General features: G+C 33.3%; 1 protein-coding gene across 2 annotated transcripts; it reads left to right on the top strand.

Annotated features, from left to right (window-relative positions):
- Positions 1–1319: 1319 nt before the first annotated feature.
- Positions 1320–20179, top strand: LOC120325930 (uncharacterized). Of its 2 annotated transcripts, XM_039392111.2 has the most exons (22): positions 1320–1470; positions 2220–2573; positions 5244–5360; positions 5701–5764; positions 6276–6391; positions 7741–7786; positions 8308–8432; positions 9720–9843; positions 10129–10223; positions 10502–10633; positions 10796–10954; positions 13244–13349; positions 13859–14121; positions 14691–14858; positions 15147–15238; positions 15370–15665; positions 15972–16084; positions 16166–16234; positions 16536–16705; positions 17425–17630; positions 18083–18353; positions 18465–20179. In XM_039392111.2, exons 2-22 carry the CDS (start codon positions 2439–2441, stop codon positions 19003–19005), a joined length of 3408 nt encoding a protein of 1135 aa, XP_039248045.2. In that variant the 5' UTR covers positions 1320–1470; positions 2220–2438; the 3' UTR covers positions 19006–20179. The 2 variants fall into 2 exon arrangements, with proteins under 2 accessions (XP_039248045.2, XP_039248046.2); XM_039392112.2 differs by lacking the exon at positions 2220–2573 and having other exon boundaries at positions 1447–1470.
- The last annotated feature ends 280 nt before the right edge of the window (positions 20180–20459 follow it).

Raw genomic sequence — 20459 nt, 5'->3', positions numbered from 1 at the left:
TATATTATTACCTCGCAGCGAGCAAGCATTATTCTCAGGTTACGTAAAAATCAATCAACCAACACATTATGGTAATTCCGTACGCTTTCCTAGTATACACCAGAGAGCGAAGCGCGTTTGGTAATCCTTAATGTCTATTTTTCGTCTAGTGTGCGAAATTAGGCAGGCTAAAATTGAAGAGGCAAAATAATGCAATGCAAGGGTCCACGCCACCGGATCATCGATCCTTCGAAATTTTCGTCCTTGTAAGTAATGCAGTAAATTGTTTACATGTAGGAGCTTCTGTAACATTATAGCGCAAATTGATATAACACAGCTGATAGATTTAAGATTAAACCTTGTTTTTTCAAAGCGAGGAAAAATAAAACCGAAACTGTGGTTGCGTAATATCTTCGAAACTGCACCACACTATTCCGAATGAATATTGATTTAAATAAATCGCACAATGGATTTCGTGCCTTATGCCGATGTACTTTCAAACTTCCCACCGCTTTTGTGACTTTTCAAACAGCCTCCTGGATCACTCTTTACTTCGGTGTCAGGTTCACGTATGTTCTGATGGATTCAATTCCCTTTAACATACCAAGAGTACTATAACAATTTGGAAACCCACTCTCACATATCGCGGAGCGAGGCGTATTTCTCATATTGGATAGTGATATTAGATCGATAAAAAGAGGCTATTCTTTTGTTTGTATGTGCATGTCCGTTATCACATGCAATATGCTGTTTGTTTTGAAGACAAAATTTCGCCAATGAAACAATTCTGGTATTACTCGATTTTTTTTAATTTAGTATGACTAGAAGACAAAATTTCGCCATTTAAACAATTCTGGTAATACTCGAATTTATTTAATTTACTATGAACCGTACTAATAGTCTATCTCGATAGCTACTCCCTTGTTAGTATGTGCATGTCTGTTACCACCTGCGGAATGCTGTTTATTTGGATGGCAAATTTTGCCAATTAAACAACTCTGGTATACCTCGAAATTTTTTAATCCAGTATGAACCGTACTAAAGGTCTATCTCGATAAAGTTATGCATCACTATTTCGCGCTTGGCAGCGGCTTTTGATATGGTGTGACTGTGTTGAAACGGCGCATACCAAAGTAAACAAGTTTTATTCAAACCTACGTCATGGAGTTACAACTGTGATTCGGATGACGCACGACATTGGTCTCCCGCGAGGCTTAGAAATACGAGACGTCACGTGACAGCGGTTTGAAGTACGCACAGTTCATTTGGCCTCAGAGGTAACAGTTCCGATTTCGCCTTCAGCTATAAGTTATTGTTTACCTTCCCATAAGCCATCGTGTCTCTTGAGCCGCGCGAATAAACCGTTAAGTGGAACGCACCGTGGTTGCGTAGGGCTGAACATGCGTCACGCACAATATGACGCTTTTGGCATACAACTTCGACTTTGCCTTTAGAATTTGGATGGCTTTCGGAACTACGCAATGTTTTTAGGTAAGATAAAACTATCAACAAAGCAAAAGCAAATCATCATTTGTCGTGTATTAGTAAGCAGTGAAAAGACAACGTTTACTGACTAAACATATCTGATCTGTTAGAACGATTAATGTATAGTTAGCCCATGTATAGGATAGGTATTTGTGGTATAGGTGTGTAGTAGAAGACAAAAATGCAAGCGCTTGGTCGGATTTATGTTGCGTCTCTTCTTTATTGTAAAAAAATACTCAAAATTGTGGAGGTCTGGAAAACAAGTGAAATGCCAGGAACTAGGTAAATTGAACTATAGAAGACAGGTACTCCATATAGAGCGCACAAATTTTAAATAAACCCGACTTCTAGTACATACATACATTTGACTAGTGATGTTCTCGTTGTGGCAGTAAACCTGTCTTTCACTCTGTGTTTGAAATGAATGACCAAAGTCACAAGACTTTGCGCCCCATCGTGCTGACCGACAAATGGCCAGGACATGTGGTAATAATCGCTGATTATCTCGCGACATTTCTGAACGGTTTCGGTTCCTGATGATGATACAACTTATGGAATAATCATAAGTATACCGTCGAGCGGAAATCAGCTGTATGATGAATCAATATAGAAATATATTTGCCAAACATTTTATCGATAATATGGCTTTAACGTATGACGTAGACGTGCATATGGTAGATAAGTAATACTTATTTATTTGGCAGCTAGTCTCAATTAGTTTGAACATAGTAATATTATATATATATGATTTTCAGATAAGGGCGAAGCGTGAGGCCCATACATTATTTGAATGATGCTATTGCCTGTTAATAAATGCATCACGCTATATCGATAAGCAGAACCCAAAGCTCCGCATGAAATAAAACCACATAACCAGCCTTCTGCGAGTGACGTCCGAGAGAATTGTGATGATGTACCCTTATCCAATGATATACCAATAGAAGTCAAAAAGTTAACGTGTGAACCTCGCAAGCATGGTAATGGCAGAGCACGCCATTCGAACTACAAGGACCCCTATAAAAGTGGGATTTTATGATATATTACGGACAATAGGACGGGGAAACTTTGCCGTGGTCAAGTTGGCGAGACATCGCATAACGAAAACGGAGGTAAGGACTTTTTAGCTAGAAAATTCAAGTGAATAGAATGAGTTAAAAGTTTGGCAAAGCCTCGTTTGCTTGGTACAAAACTCTATATGGGCATTACCGGGATCACCAGAAAGAGAAACTATGAAACAAAGAGTAATACATTTAGAAATTAAGGCGGAACTATATAGGAACATGTTTATTCGAAAGATTTCGCGAGATTTATCAGGATCCTAGATTTAGCTCACAACGCAAGCACGCTAAACCTTTTGCTTTGCGCAATACGTCAATTGGACGGCCAGGAAATGCGCTCAGACACGAACAACGAGCACGATGACGCCAATTTTAGTAACTTTCGTCCAGTAGTCACCACGGAACTCTGAAACGATAAATATTATATATATTTCCTTTGTATAAAGTCCAATGGACTAGCTTGAAGTTTATCAAGGTGTTTGTATTTTGAATGACATACTCATTGAATCACTTATCCTGACACCCAAACAAAATATCTCTACCGGTGTTTTCAAATTCTAAAGTTATAACCGTGAAAATTTGTCACAAGACGAAAAAGATATATGGTGTAAATTGTTGAACCTTTCTCAGAATTGGGAAAGAATAACAATTGTTTACTTCGTCGTTTGAATCAACACGAGGTTTTTGTCTGCGTAAACTTTTCTATGAAATCGTTTCTATCGTCTGAATTAATATGAACAAAACAAACACGATAACCGTCAATATCGTACAATGGTGTATTAAGTAGGGCGTGTGGGTGGGTGACGTGCTACGAAAAAGAGGCGCTCAAGAAGTATGTGAGGTAACTATTTTTCACTTGGCTAAAACAGACAGTCCCGAACTCGTAATAGAACTAAATTAAGGAAAATCGGAATAAAATTATGGCCTAACTCTAACCTGGTACACGTACTACGGGAGTACCCGAAAAAGCAGCTGTAAATTTCTAAATACAATCTAAAAAAGTAATATTAACAATGACGCACAAATTTGTTGTGAATCTTGTGTTGTACTTCACATATAAAATTAAATTTTCCTGAACAGCAAAAAAACCATCCAAATCCTTTTCCTATAATTTAACTTTCTCGGTCGGGTTGGAAGCAAAACTCCGAAAATGAATTTTATTGTGAATGTAACTGCAATGTTTAGAAGTCGAGCATGTAATGTATATAAATTGTCATTGAGTTAGTTACGTCGTCGGTGACGGAGTCGGTTTTAAACTTTCGTAGTTAATTCAAATTATCGTTATGGGTGTATCTTTTAAATTTGTTTTTCATTTTAGCGAAGAAATATTACAAACTTAGTTTTGTATATTTCAAGAAATGATATCTGGCAAAGTGAATGATTTAGCTTCGACACGCCATGATTGGGGCTACAGGGCTATGACGATCCACGTGATTCATTGCCCTTGAAAAATGACGTTCGTATGTACGTCCAGATATAGTTCCGGGCGATCTTGTTTCGTTCCCTAATTCACTCGTCTTTGTGAATATTCAACCCACGAGGCCACCGACGAGGAACTGATGATGGCCAAAGGGCGCGTTCAAATACACTACTAGAAAATACACGTAAATTTGGTGAAAATTATCGGTCATTTAAATCCTTCATAAAGCTATATATATTTGTCGTGTAATGGCAAATACATTAATAATTTCTGGTCCATGAGTAATTTAATGGCTAGGCGTTGGGTTTACCAGTACATATATATATATATACCACAATTTGAGGTTAGTATACCACGAGCTCTGGTATTTAAATGAAGCGTAGATACTCGTGCGTCATATCGAATACTTAACGATCGCTCAAGTGTGTAATTACGCAAAAGCTTTACGCAAAACTTGCTTAGGGGAAAATCGAAATGAATTATTCTGACGCATAAACATGTGGCAAAGTGCGTTTTGTCAGATTGACACCGATCTAATGCCAAAAAAAAACATGAAAATAATTTCTGAATGGATGCATGACATGGACATTTACCGACTTCCATAATATTACTCATTCACAGAGATGACGACTAAATGGTCTATGCATAACTTAAAACAAAGCTTCTTCTGTTGTTAAGTAATGCGTGGTTATACAACAAACCATAGTGAATTATATCTTCTCATCATTATGCACAGACATACCCATTTATACAAATTTGGTATAGATAGGTCTAGTTAAAATTACAATCTCAATAACAGTGAGCTTATGTATTGATTTAGTTATTTCATACAAATACTAATCTTATATTAGGAGCATAGGCTCAACATTACCGTATTTCAATTGATATTGCTAAAATTGGAAGTAGTATTACATATTGATCCCTTAATTATAAAAATCCCCATTTTGGTATTCAGTTGTCGAAACAACAAGATAATGAACAGTATAATAATCCCAAATTCAAAATAAATTTTGAAGCTGTTATGAATACATTTTTTTGACACATGGACAACATTGGGAGTCATATTTCAAAATTTTCGATTTGATAATTTAACAAAATATTATGGCACTATATGTGATGTTTAGAATTGTAGACAATATTCACAACTTGTGCCACTTAAACAATTAATTGTGATCCTTGAAAGAACACATCGTTTTCTCCTTAACAGGTCATACATGTGTAATTAAATCAGTCTTTGGTATTTAATTATGTCCTTAACAAAAGATTTTTATCAAGTGACTGATTTGTCTTCATTCATACAGGTTGCCATTAAAATCATCGACAAATTGAGGCTCGACCAATTAAATCTTAAGAAGATATACAGAGAAATCCAGATTTTAAAACTTCTCAATCATCAACATATAATTAAGCTTTATCAGGTAAATATGGCTTGACTGTGTCGGAAATTAGGCATTTGGCCATGTACAAGTGTGAAGTATAACATGATAACTAAATAGATGCCGCCTTCATTTGGTTAATGTACATGTACATGTGCTTACTAGACACTGTATTTTCATGTATATTTCAAAATACAGCTTTGTGCAATGTATCAACTTTTGGATTGATAGATAGGTCTTTCACAATTCAAAATAGGGTTATCATCTTACTTTTAAGTGTCATTTCGATCCACAGAGGTATTCATTCCGATATACTTTTGAATAAATGAATAATTTATTGAAGAATAAGTTAACATAAAAAATGACCAATTTTTTTCTGCAGGTAATGGAAACATCTTCCACAATTTACCTTGTTTGTGAATATGCAAGAAATGGTGAACTATTTGGTAAGTTGTCAAATGTTAATAGAGATGTTTGCTGACAAATTTAAGATAATTTATGTTTATGAGTGACCTATGCATAATTCTGATAAATTTAGTTTCAATAAATGAGTATGTTTGCTTTGGTCGTATATAGTGATGATGAACTTATAAAACTTGTTATGGCATGCTGTGGGAGTAATTAATTGAATGGAGATTGTCATTTAAATCGTTTATTGAGAATTTATTTTTTTCAATCATGCCATATTAGAAGCTAGTGTCCAGCCTCACTCAAAGTCACCCCAAACAAAAAGTGAAATCACAATGCAACACCATTATATTTTACTATTATTTTTTATGTAACATATTGATCTCAATAATTATTTTTCTATGCTGGTCCAATACTTAGAAGTATTGGTCAAAGTAACTCTTGAATAATGTAATTCTAAATAGCGTTGACATCATTCCATTGATTTTAAGTTTATTTTGATGTTGTTAGCTCATTTATTTACTGACAATAACTTTATTCTTCATTTAGATTATATAACTGAACAAGGTCGATTACCTGAAGAAAAGGCAAAGAAAATGTTTTGGCAAATTTTAACAGCAGTTGAATACTGTCATAAAAATAATGTTGTTCACAGAGATTTGAAAGTAGGTATTGTTAAACTCGGATTTATACATTATTTACAAACTCAAAAACTTGAAATCATATATTGTTTTATCAAAATTCATTGTGACTAAGTTTTAAGCAAGCAATAAGTTCCATGCAGGTTCAATTATTGAATTATGTCCAAACCTAAAGTATAACATGTATAAGCTTGATTAAATAAAACATTGGCAGATGTCTCATGAAGCCATGCTGATTATTTTTGATGACCCAAGAGGGGATTTTAAAACATTGAAAAATTCACAAAATATATCAAAATTTTATGATCCTTTTATGGCCCAAATTTCTCTGGTCATTTTAATAACGCTTATATCCATTGTTTAGGCTTAGCGTTCTCGGCAAAAATTCCGATATAATGAAAAACAAATGAATATGTAAATATTTGTTATAAATTTTGGGTTTTGCATAATAACATTATACACTTAATTGTACAGCATAGTCCTAATTAACAGTTACTGAATTTCATTAAAAATTTCATCGGACATGATCTCTTCCTCGTTTTGTTTTTTATTTAAAAAACAAATTTGACTTAGTAATTATATAAAACGTCTTTCTAACCTTTAGTTTTTGTTTTGAATAAACTACCGTAATATTTAATGTGGAAATACTTGAATAACTCCTTATTTCGAAATCAATTATGTCAAAAATTTAAAGTATTACTTGACTCCAGACACATTGTTTACTGACTCATATATTTTGATTGATACACACGTTCATTTGCACGATACTAAGGTCACCATTGACGTTAGCCGAGATTATTTTATCGTGACCTTTCATTCAGTTTGAGAACTCATTGATGAACAACAATGTTCACTGTCTTTTTAAATTTTAAACATTGGCGAGTACATTAAAATGATTGGGTCCTTGCAATAAATCTATACGAACACGATTATACCATATTTTTTGCAGTGATGCCATTATACGGATTGTCTTTGCTGTTTTTCTCCACATATCGTGTGCTTTAGTCCAAAGAGATGAAACGAAAAAATGAATAAATTATCATTTATTTTGACATTTGACTTTGATATTTTATTGACATTTTCATCCAATTTTAAATTGAAATTCTTTGATAAATATCGCATCAAACTTTAATTGGAAAACCAGTTTAAAAGCATCTAATCTTCGAAAGTTCAGCATTTGCCTGTTTTGTATTAAAACCCTCGATATACAATGAATGGATATATTTGATTAACACAGAAATCATACTGTTCATGGTCTTCAAATTTATCAATGGAATTATGAAACATTGCTTGGCAATAAGGCATTACAAAAATATCTTGTTTACTAAAAAAATAATGATTCTAATGACATGTTAAATTCCTTATTATTTCAGGCAGAAAATTTATTACTCGATTCGAACAACAATGTTAAGTTAGCTGGTAAGTATCAATGTCCATTTCAAACAAAAAATATATTATGGCTCGAAAAGTCTTCCAGTCTATTGTTAAGCTATTGATACCATAGGAATATGATATAGTCAATGATTCTAGTACTGGGACTGTAACATAGGATACGAAAAAAACTTTCGATTCCTATATCTATTTGATATATTGCAACTTTTGACTCCTAAAATACCACAGAAACAGTAGACATAACTCTGCCTCTAAATTTAGATTTGTATTGTAAGTTAAATTTGAAATGTTTATACAATTCATGATAAGAGATTACAAATTTAGAATATTTCTATTTTTGAATAAATAAGAGTCATTGTCAGGTAGGCCTATATATAGATTTTCTTAAAATAGTTTAATATGAGAAATACCTGTATACAAGTGGAAAGTCAATTTTATTATTGTTAAATTTTCGCACACTAAAGAAAAACTTTCATGATATCAAACACTCACAATTGAATTGAGAATAAATCAAATAAGAGAATTTAAACTTCTAAAAATTTTTTCAGATTTTGGTTTCAGCAATTTTTATCAATCTGGCAATATGTTGAGTACATGGTGTGGAAGTCCACCCTATGCAGCACCTGAGGTTTTTGAAGGAAAAGTATACGAAGGACCACACTTGGATGTTTGGGTATGAATATTGTTTAGAATGCTGTCTCAAATTGACCTGGCTATAATGTTGATGTTTAAATGATGAAAAATTTGACGAATGATAGAAAGAGATTTATCACATGTAGTTTTATCTCCTCTCCCATAAGCTTTTGCACGCATGGCGCCCTTTTTATAATTCTAGTGCTATTTATAGTGTTATTTTTAGTGGTAGAATACAAATCCCATTATGTTTAAACAAAACATGCACAATGAAGGGAAAAACTCTGTGAATAAATCTTATCAAGCAATAAAACTAGGAAGGATGGGTATTCTTGTCAAAAGAAAAGTAAAATTAGTTTTGTGCTTATCAATGTGGCCCACCTCCAACTACTCTATGGTCCCCTACAAGCCCCCGTTTGGGAACTGCTGTACTACTCTATTTTACATGATATTTTGTGCGAGCTCAGTTAAAGGCAAGTTGTGGGCCTTCAAATATTTAAAGAGAAAAGCAACATACAAGAATAAAATATATTCTTGACCTCAAAATGAGACTATTCAAGGGAATTGTTAGGGCAAAGCCGAGAACTAGGGCTTGGAATTTCAGGGAAACTCTTTAACCGCTAACCGGGTAAAATTAACCGGTCAACCGCAGCGTGACGTTTCACATAATAATTTAGCAATTTCGTGTGACCTTATCCCGATATTGCTCAAAATTATTCACTAATCGAGATAGTTTCGTGATCGCTCTGCTGCAAGATATAGGTAGCGTGGGTAGGACATATGGAAGTATTTTAAGTAGAACCCGATTTCATTATGAAATGTCATTTATGTGACAAATTTTCAGTGTTCAATGTGCAAATTCTACTTTGAGATTTATAAAGAAAAACAGCATCAACTACGCACTTATTGGTTGACATTAAATATACGATACAGATTTTGAAATAAAATCGTGAACAATATATTTTGACCGAAAACTGATTCATAATTAATTATTGTCAAATTTTCATAATCAGCAATCTTGGTACTTCAATTATTTTTCACGTTTAGGTCCTCACCAATACAGTTAGCAATATTCTTTTGAATTAAACGCCACAGGAGATAAATTTGTGATGACGTAATCATTTTTGAAAGAATTGTACATTATAAAGATGATAAAGATTATAAAGTCAGTTGTCAGTTAACGGCTAAAATAAATCGTAACCGGTTAACCATTTCCAGCCCTACTGAGAACCAATAAAATTGAAAGTAAATAAATATATTCTTGTCTCTTGTGAATTTAATGCCTATTTTTGAATTCAATGTCGAACCTTGTTCTTGTTATTTACAGAGTCTGGGAGTTGTTCTGTATGTTTTAGTTTGCGGAACTTTTCCATTTGACGGTTCAAATCTTGCAAATTTGAAAGATCGAGTTTTGGGAGGTCGTTTTAGAATTCCATACTGGATGAGTCAAGGTGACTTTCTTGATTTTTATGTACCGTAGTTTGTGTAGTTTTCTGACGCTAAAGGAAACTCTGATCGTAATGTAAAAGTATATCTGATCTAATATTTATTATTCAAATTTATTTATTGTTGAAGTACATTCAAATATAGATTGTGTATCTGTATATTAATAGCTGTCACAAGCATAAATGAATTTTGGCTTTTATTTACCCAATTTTTTATCTATGCTTTGTATAGTGACAAATTTAACATCATTTCTTTTTTTTAGTAACTTTTATGTAAAAAATTCTATCTAGATTGTGAAAATCTTGTACGTCGAATGTTGGTAATAAATCCTAAGAAGCGTCTTACAATATCACAAATTAAAAAACACAAATGGATGCAGGCACATGTAAGAAAAATATTTTGATACCTTTTCTTGTTTTTATAATTAATCAGCGGTATAAAAATAGCATGGACGCGATATTTTAAGAAAGACTAAACAAAGTAATTGTTTCCTGGTGGGCTTATGGTAATAAACCAACCACAACACTATATTCGAATAACTGTTTAGAAAGCAGATTTTTTAAATTTACAGTAATAACAGTATTAAGAAGATTATAATATTACGTTTAAGCTACGTTTAGTAGCTTTGGCACTTGTATCTTATTATTTATATATTTTTTTCAGAATCCAATAATTGTTTTAGCACAAACAAAAAGTTCACCTCAGTTACCCAGAAGAGGAAAATTATCAGAATATAATGAACATGTCCTAAAAATTATGCATGGACTCGGAATAAACAGACAAAAGGCACTTGAGGTAAAAAAAAAAACTTGAGCTCTTAGTAATATCAGTATCATATACACCAGAATTATAACTGTGTACTTCTAGTTATAACTATTCTAATATAAGATTCTTATGAAAACATTTTCAATCTTCTTTAATAATTCATAGTGTAAATTTGGATGCAATATTTTACAGTCATTAAACATGTCAGCTTATGATCACTTATTTGCAATATATCATCTGCTGGCGGACCGATTGAAATTACATAGGACAAGTTTTCCACTTGATTCATCAATTTCCTATGATGGAGGACGCAGGCGACCTTCAAATGTTGCTGACCAGGCACTTTCATCGGTATGTCAAAAAACCTGTTATACATTTATTTTTGTAATATAAGATGAATTTTTTTTTATCATAATTGTTAGTATACACTTCTGATTGGGAGTAAATGTAAGTATGAATTTTGCTAGAATAAGATTTTTACCAGTTCATCGAAAGTGGAATTGCAAATATTAAGAAATTGAATATGAAAGTTAAAATAAAATGACTTCAAAGGTGTGGATAAATCTTGATTCAGTCAGTAATTTATTTTCCACCAAGTCAGAAAATACGTAACATAAATATACAGTGTTGAATAGCATTTCAATACAGTGTAAATAGTAGAGTCCAACCATTTGAAAAATATCAATAGTAAAGGACAAGCATCTGAAAAAAATTACTGGCTGACTAATTCCATACTCTACGTGGACTTGTAACTGGACAAGAGGCCGTGGTACGCTCTATGAGCAATCATGATTATCAACTTTCTTCTGCCCCGGGATAAATATGAAAATCCCATTCTATCTGTTTTGGTATTTATATTATTCATGAAACAACTGAAGCCACTGTGATACAGAATACTGTGAAAGCAATAGCCAAATTCTGATTTGTTATAATATGCTTTCAATTTTATTCTTGGTTATCCATTATTTAAATTGAAAATAGAAGGGAAACAATAACCCAAATTTAAGAATGATATTGAATGGAATAAGCACTTCTTATATTTGGAAAGATATTCCCGATAGTTGAAGAGTGAGACAAATAAAAACTATCTAGATTCTAGAATGTTTAAATTGAGTCATTTTGCAAACCATTATAGGAAGCTTTTGTTTATCAGTTTCTGATGCCAAGTTAGATTAGTTAGGTGCATAATATTTAGTAATAGTATTATAAAGTTAGACACTGTTGACACTGTTAATTTTTGCTTCATTTAATGATTTAATCAAATCTTTTGTTACTTACCATTCGGTGACACAAATGCAAACTGATTGCATTTATTTTTTGCGCAAACATAACTGACAGTAATAAGTCTAATGCCAGCACTCCATCCATAGTAAGATGAATGATTAAACTGTATCAAATCAGAAAAATTTTAGTCGTTGAGATCCAAGGTACATAGGACCTTGAACCTTATTATGATTTTTGAGTGTACTAAAATAAATATCTAGTGAAAGAATGAATCCTATATCAAATACAATTTTTCGTTATGTAGGACCATTGAATTCAGTGAATATTTAATTAGATTCAATAATAAAATTGATAATAAAGTTGAAGATTAAACCAAGATGACGTGTTTGTTTTCAATATTGGCAATACGTACGCATCACAAAATTGGCCAATATGTTCAATGCGCAAATAGTTCTAAATAAACATTTTTTCTCACAATACTTGGAATAAAATAATTGGTATGCCTTTTAAATGAAATGTACTTAAGGATAAAAGCCCATTTGTTTATATTACGTCTGGCTTCTCTTGCGTCATAGTCATGCATTTTTTATAACCATGTAATTTCAGACAATGGATTTTGCATGCAAGCGATAAGTCATCTGATGGAATGGAATAAAAATTTTTATTTTTATTCGAAAAACAATTCATCAAAATTAGTCATATGACAAGTCTTTATCGACTTTATATAGAAATAATAATTCAATTACTGAATATGCATTCAAATACTTATTACTTATTTATACACATTTACCTCTGAACGTTTTGTATAAGAAGTCACAATAGTCACTTTTGTAGAAGCGACTATATTTTTTTGTCGACCAGAATATTTTTGGTTTGGCATTCCCTCCCCTATAAAAACCTGGGTGAGGTGGTAGGCATGGGCTGCACCCACTAAACCATAGAACCCACAAAATTCTTCAATACCTTTACCCCCATTTTTTGCTCATTCGCAGTACTTGCATGTTGCTATGTTGTCATGGCAACTAGTTGATCTTTGAATTTTTAAATAAACATCCATCAAGCAAAACCAAACAAAATGTGTAGGCATTGTATATGAAAACAAATACCTACCGGTAACTAATCCCATACCCGACATGAAATGGTAACCGGACGAGAGGCCTTGGTTTGCCATACGTTTGAGCAATCTTATCGACTTTCCTCTCACCCGGGATAATTATGTAAATCCTTTCCTATGTCAAAAATTTTATGTATTATCATAGAGACATTTAAAAAAAATCAATTCAATGCAATAATTGCGTATAAATTATAATTTTAATTAGACGTCCGGCCATAATTACCCACTGAATGATCAATAGCCTAAAATGATTATGCATTTTCACTTGTATTACATAATACCAATTATCAATGTATTGTCAGATAACACATGCAGGCCCTTCACTGTCAGCCCATACCGAATTTAATACAATGATGCAAGACAAAACAACAGCTGTTTCAGACATGCAATTTGATGACATGACAACAGGTCAGTAGCAGAATACATTTATGTAATTTGGAAATTTCACCAATAAGCATAAATGTGGGGTTGTTCCAGCAGACAGCACTTGGCTGAAAATGATTAAAAAGATACAGTCTAGAAAACTGAAAATATGGAAAAATTAGGAATATTTTGATCTGCTATGTCTTATTTGTTGCCCTTTCACACATCACCTTGATAATATATAAACAAGTTGTTCTGCCCAGGCATTGTGGATTGTATGCTAATTGGATAATTTCAACTTTCTTTTGCTATTGTTAACTGTTATTTTCACTAATAGCCAATTACTATAGTGTACACGCAGATGCAATTATTTTTTTGTCATCGTTTTTCAATATAGGCCATTAATAAAATGGTTGCAGAAATACATTCATGCAAGCATACAAGTATTGATAATTGTTTTCAAAATATCTTATATTTTTAGATGTTGATATGTTGTGAATGTTCATTTTATAGGAAATTTTTTTTAACTGTATCATTTGGAATCCTAATTTTAGGTCTACCTACTGTTCAGCGATCGCTTGCTGCACCAATTCGCTACTCTTCACCACCATTACCACAAATCAGAATGTCAATGTATGAAGAAAAAGAACAATTGCAAATTAAAAATGCAGCCAATTATAGTTCACCTCTCAATCCATCTTATGTGCAGTGCCAAAATGAAGATAATTCATCAATACCCAATAGCAGTTCACCGAACACACCATATACATCTGCCAATTATAGACATAACAATGTGGAAATGGGAGAAACTAATTTGGTAGGTTGGTTTTGACGAAAAAACACCCTGTGATCTTTTCATTTGGTGTTTTTTTTTCAATTTCAGTTGAGGTCTGTTTTGATGTGGGCACTAATGCATGCAACACTATGTATTATTTCTGTAAAATTTTTTGCCAGTTATTGATAATTATTGGAAATAAAGTGGACTTATCGATCGTTTTGTTGTTCTTCTTGTTCTTGTGAAAAAATCGCTTTCTCTTCAACTACTGGACTAATTGCTTCGAAGTTTTCAGTGGTTAAAGAATGCTGTTGTTGCTAAAAAGCTTTTAGTTTTGTTTATTTAAAAATTTCTGTGGCCTCTATGGAATCCGTTTTACCTTTTGAATTTTGGTTGTGTGATTAAAATTAAAAATTTTGCACTGTGCCGTGGTTCTGTGATTGCATCTCAGCGATCTGATGGTCTGACTACCGGTACAGTAATAGATTTGATGCTTCCTTGTTTTGGCCTGCGTGTTCATATATTTGGGAATTGCTTTCTTTTTATGGTAATAATTCATCTAATTAAGGTAAAAATAAATTTCCTAAATATAATTTGTTTAAAAATTTTAGGGAGGTTACAATTTAAACCAAAGACGACACACTCTCATGGTACCAAGTCCAAGTCAGATGCAAATGTTACGAGCTGGAATGACTTCAGGAAATGAAGTACCGCTACAAATATCTCCACATACAAGCACTGCCAAACTCAGTAAATCCGGAGATGAAATGACATCATATGTAAGAAACAATTTCTGTGTAACTATGTGGTAATATGACATTCCTAATAGAATATTTTACATTTAGCTTGCCTCTATTTTCAAAATATCATCCATGATTACTTGGATTTGATTTTAATTTGAACCATACATAACAGGTGTGTGTATGTATTGAATAATTTCAAAAGCATTTTAACTAAAATATTTCATAGGCAAATCTCTTTAGTAACTGTATTTGATCATTAAAAGTTGACACAGCAGATTGAAAAATTCTAAAATGAATTTTTTTAATTGAAATTCATTATTACAGGGGTATGCAGCAGAAGCACAAAATTACCTAACTCATTGTCAAAATGATGTTACAGCATGTATTCAAAGCAGTGAGGAAAATACATGTAATAAGTAAGTTTCAAACGTGAAATGAATATATTTGATGATACAACATAGAAAAATTGTTTTATGTATACTGTGAGAATCAATATACTGACTGTATCAATATATCAGCAGAATAATATTTGTTTATTTAAATTTAGTCCTGCATGTCGATGCAAACAAATGAAAGTTGGGTTCTCAGACAACCATAGAAGAAGAAATCTATTACTACCATGCAAAAATTTACCTACACCACCTGAATTAAATTTTGGTCAAAATGAAGTGGAGGAAAGACCTGGTTTGCAATATCGACGCAGGTCTGGTATGCCACCTCTCCCACCAAGCTTGCAAATTGATCAAGCCAACAGAGAAGATTTTGAAGAGGAACAGAACAATGTTGAGGCAAAGGCGGCTTTCATTATGAAACAAAGACAAAAGATGGATTCTTCACCTATAGGTTAGTGTATTTATAGTGTATGCATGTTTGATATTTTTTTGATTGATAATATTGTTATGTTGTCAGTATTTGTATTCAATTTGAAAATATGGGCACCCTGATTTCAAAAACCCATAGAAGTAAGAAATGAGTTAGCAGTTAGCTCATGGCTAATTTTGAATGATTTCAATGGTACTTATAATCTGGAAATGTTCAAAATTATTTAATGTGTGTTTTAGCATAATTTATTTATAATAACGACATGGACTAAATTGATGATATTGGTAGTGACCAAAAATACCCAATTAACAATGTTTTGTTTCACAGGGTTCAGGGAAGGCAGACGGGCAAGCGACGGCTTGCTATTACTCGGTGATAATATGTTGAAAGAACATTTGCAAAAGTTAGCTCGTGCTAAGGCTGTACCTGAAATGACAGTGGTATGTTTCTATTTATTATTGTGAATGTTACTTGTTTCATTCAACATTCTTATGAAGGATTTTTCACTTTGTTTTTCACAGGAAGATTCAGAAGAATCATGGCAAACAGAAGGAAATTCAACGAAAACCCATCATTACCTCCAAGTTCCTGTGAGTATTTACTATTTTTTTAACAGTATTATTGTGTACGTGTACCAATATCAAGTTGTGTACAGGGACTGATTACTATGGTTAGGGGGTGTATTCACTTGGCTAACACAGACACTCTCCGAACTCTTAATAAAACTAAAATAAGGAAAATCTGAATAAAATTATGGCCTAACCCTAATCTGGTACAGATAATACGGAAGTATCGTTTTTTCAATGTTGTTTAAAACAATTTTCAGACAAAAATATGAATAAGTAAGTAATCCAGTGCGTCAAAAATTGATTACAATTTTCCATTCTCTAGAGACCTGTCAACCGAACAAATAGTGCAGAAGGTCAGACTTCACCACAACTTCAATCATCACCAAGTACAACACCAGTTGGAAGTGGAAGCAATATTTCATATCAACCTTATAATAATAACCAGAGTTTTGCAAGAAGACGAAGTTTACAGGCTCAGCACATTCAAATCAGGTGCATTATTATTGACATTGCTATCAGCTGGCATTTGACTGGTTGTGTGACATATTTTGAATGAATTTTGATGACCTTTGCAATTCCTGCTTTTATTGATATTGCTGCTTTACTATTAATAATATCTTCGCTATGCAAAGAAAAAATGTGTATTTAGCCATTTTCATCAGATTCTTCTTCAATATCTTATCGGTACTCCCGTAGTATGTGTACCAGGTTATGGTTAGGCCATAATTTCCTTATTTTAGTATTTATTATGAGTTCGGGTACTGTATGTGTTAGCCAGGTGAATATACCCACTGTCCATAGGCTTCAGTCCCTTTACAAAACTTGATGTAAAGTAGGCAAACAAAATTACTTACCTCCATATTGGTACACACACTTCTGGAACGCCATCTTATTATCATAAAATCTTTAGCTTTTAAAAAATATTTTGCACAAATTAAAGTTTATAGGAACAAGCTCTAAAATAAACAAAACTTCAAATTTTACACAGATTGCACAAAGCCTTGTTCTGAGCAAAAGGCATATAAGCATGTCATATAGTTTTTTTTTTTAATAACAAAGAAATATATTCCCGGGATGACAGCTCCATTGCGTATTTCATAGATTACTACTATATCTTAACAAAATGCTTGTTTTTCATTATTTTCAGAAGATATATTTCAGTTGCTATTGCTTATTGAATTTAAGTGAGGATAAAATTATTATTTTTTTAGGAATGCTACATTACCTCAGCAACACGAAGCACAAGATGTATGCATACAAACCAATGCCAACCAATCCTATGTAAGCCAACAACCACTAAATCCACAGATACAAGACAGTGATATTGAAAGACCAGGTTTTATCCAAATACCTGAAAATAATGCAAAGTACCAGTGGTCATCTTGGAGATCAGTCCAGGGTGTGAATTTGAATGAAGGTTAGAATTAGAAATATTCTATTCACAGGTCATTGCTTAAAAAAATTTTGAGTACCGTATTTTACTGACTAGGAGGCGCTCAAATACTTTTTCTCAGAAATTTATTGTGTGCCTCATAAAGTACCTCACCTAATGTATAGATCAGATTGCGCTTTCTGGCCTACAATGAAAACCAGTTCCAGTTGTGCCTTTTGCCTGGTGCGTCTTATGTATGAAAAAAAACCCAATCTAAGCAATGTTTGACAGTGCACCTTGTTTCCCGTAAATGAATAAGTTATCATTATTTACCCTTCCATGGCTAGCATAACTGGTAGCTGGAAGAGGTGTGGTTGGTTGCATGTTGAAAATCCATGGCTGCCTACTTTCCTCTCTAGGATATGTAATTTTCATCTAAGTGAAATACCAAGCTAATTTTTATTTTCTGTTTGTGAAGCTGTAATATTTTTTAACAGGTATTCAAGATCCAGCTTCATCAATGTGGCATCAACTCAATATTATTAAGTCTGGTATAGGTTTGAATGAAGCAGAAATGTCATCAATAGCAGCGGCCGTTGCATCAGATGAAGTCTTGTCATCTAAAGCTGCTGCTGCTCAACAACAACAACAGAGAGAAACAATGACAAAACCTATCAGACAACAGAGCCTACCTATCACACCATCTACAAATCATCCATTCGGGGCAGGTCAACACCATAGTCTGGCTCAAGTATTGCAACAAAGAAGGTAAGTTAAACATTGGCAATGAATAACTTTCAAGCTATTTAGCTTACATGTGATTGTCTTATCTTCTGATTGTTATTTTTCCATTTTCATCTTTTATTACCCCAATTTTAGGTTACAAAGAAGATTAAAAGTTGCGGCAACACACCAACAACATATGCCTGGTTATCAACTTCCTCTTCCAGAACTTGAACAATTGCGAATTGACAACCCAGGTGCATTTGGACACTCACAAAATATGCCAATGAATCCACAAAACACTGATCAAGAATGGTTGGCTTACTGGGGACACCAGGGCATAAAATATGCAACTGCTGTTCATGCCCCTGAGCTTACTGAAGGCTTGTTTGCCAACGAGGCAGCTGTACCCTCTGGACTATCAGCCCAAGAAATATTAAATTATCAAAACCCCGAACAAGCGGAACAATTTGCTTTCAGGGCATCTCCGGTACAAAATATGTTTTCGAGCGCGATACCCATTGCAGTAATGGACAAATTTGTAGACAAACAGTTTTCATGGTCGTACGATTCACCACCTTACAGAAAATCACTCGAATTCGGAAAAAATATACTTTCGGTCGCGGAAAATATGTCAAACTCAGCTGAAAGACTGGAGCATGCCAGTAACGATGCAATGGAGTTCGCTATGTACTAATATCGTGCGGAACATGAAGAATTTCAAAACTTGATGGGCGTGATTTATCCATCTAAGTTGGACAACCCATCGCCAATGTTTAAGCAGTACAGTAGCAATGAGCTTTCAGTGTTATTCCAACTATAAAAGTGTGAATTTACCTATGTCATTATAATTTTTATTTGTTCTTATTACATCTGATTCTGTGTATCAGAAATTGTGTGTTGAAAAGCAAAAACCAATATTTGTAATTTTATGCTTTTTTTAATTCACAATTATTTGTTCTGTGCTATGCACTGTGCTAACATTGAAGTGCTCAATGCACACTGTCATCAGAAATACACAATTACTGTATCATACTTTATTCACAAACTTTGTTTTTTGTTGAATTTTTGACGCAGATTGTCACTTGTCCAAATACATCTTTCAACATCATGCTATAATTGTGATTGAAAAAGTTGGTGCGGAAATTTTTATTGTTTCTTTTACTCCAATTGCTTTCACTGTTGAGTGTTTCGTATTTTCTGCTTTAATATCTTGTTGACAAGATGTGAATACTTCGAGTGCTTCGCATACGTATATATCGTGTTCAAGCTCCTCGGAAACAGAAGGTACCGGGTAACCTATTAAATATATACTTCTGTTATGATTGGCACTATATAGCCCATACAGTGAATGACTTTTATACTTTAGTATTAACAAATTGTCATGTCTGATTTATTTCTCACCTATTCGAGTATGTGGGTATAGACGGTACAATTTACTCTTGGAAGTTCCAATTGATGCTCTTCTTTACTTTGACAACACAAAATTTATAATCATTTCAGGAAGTGTTTGTAAGTAGTGTGTAGTAATGTGAATATTTTTCAGTCCATTGTCATTGCAATGGTGTAAATTTACGATCAGTTTTGCACTCTTTCCCTAAAAATTGCCAGTGTTGGAAGAGTGAAATACGAAATCATGTAGTGTATGCCTTCAATTGTTTCAAATATGGTGAATCTCAGAATGTTTCAATTAGATTCAATTTCACACTTTGTATTGGTATTTTCTAATTTTTTTGGTTATGTCGAAATGAATGCTGGAGAATATATATGAGCATATATGCCAGTATTTTATGCTTGATTTGTCTTTTCATGCGCTTTTTTGTTTCTATTTTCATCATAAGCACTGTGAATACATGGTTCTCATGACAAAACTGTGTACGGTTATTAATTAGGAAACCTCAGTTTTAGGGATGGGTAACAATATTCTAGGCGTCCATAATTATACGAGAGTGGTTCGCTGGTAAGCGGACGAGGGCAGTCATTCACATGATTAAACTAAGTATGAAAACCCTATATTTATTCGAGAGACGTGGAATCAAAAAGATTTTTGATTGCGTTTGGAATACAGCACGCTTGGCAAGTTAATATTAACTCAGAAATTCGACCTTTCCCAATCTCTGGACAACGTATTTAGATGGAAGAGAGAGAGAT

Source organism: Styela clava, chromosome 4 (genome assembly GCF_964204865.1).
Source record: "Styela clava chromosome 4, kaStyClav1.hap1.2, whole genome shotgun sequence".
Classification (NCBI taxonomy): domain Eukaryota; kingdom Metazoa; phylum Chordata; class Ascidiacea; order Stolidobranchia; family Styelidae; genus Styela; species Styela clava.
The sequence above is the reverse complement of the archived record's forward strand: the minus strand, read 5'-3'. Positions and strand labels throughout refer to the sequence as shown.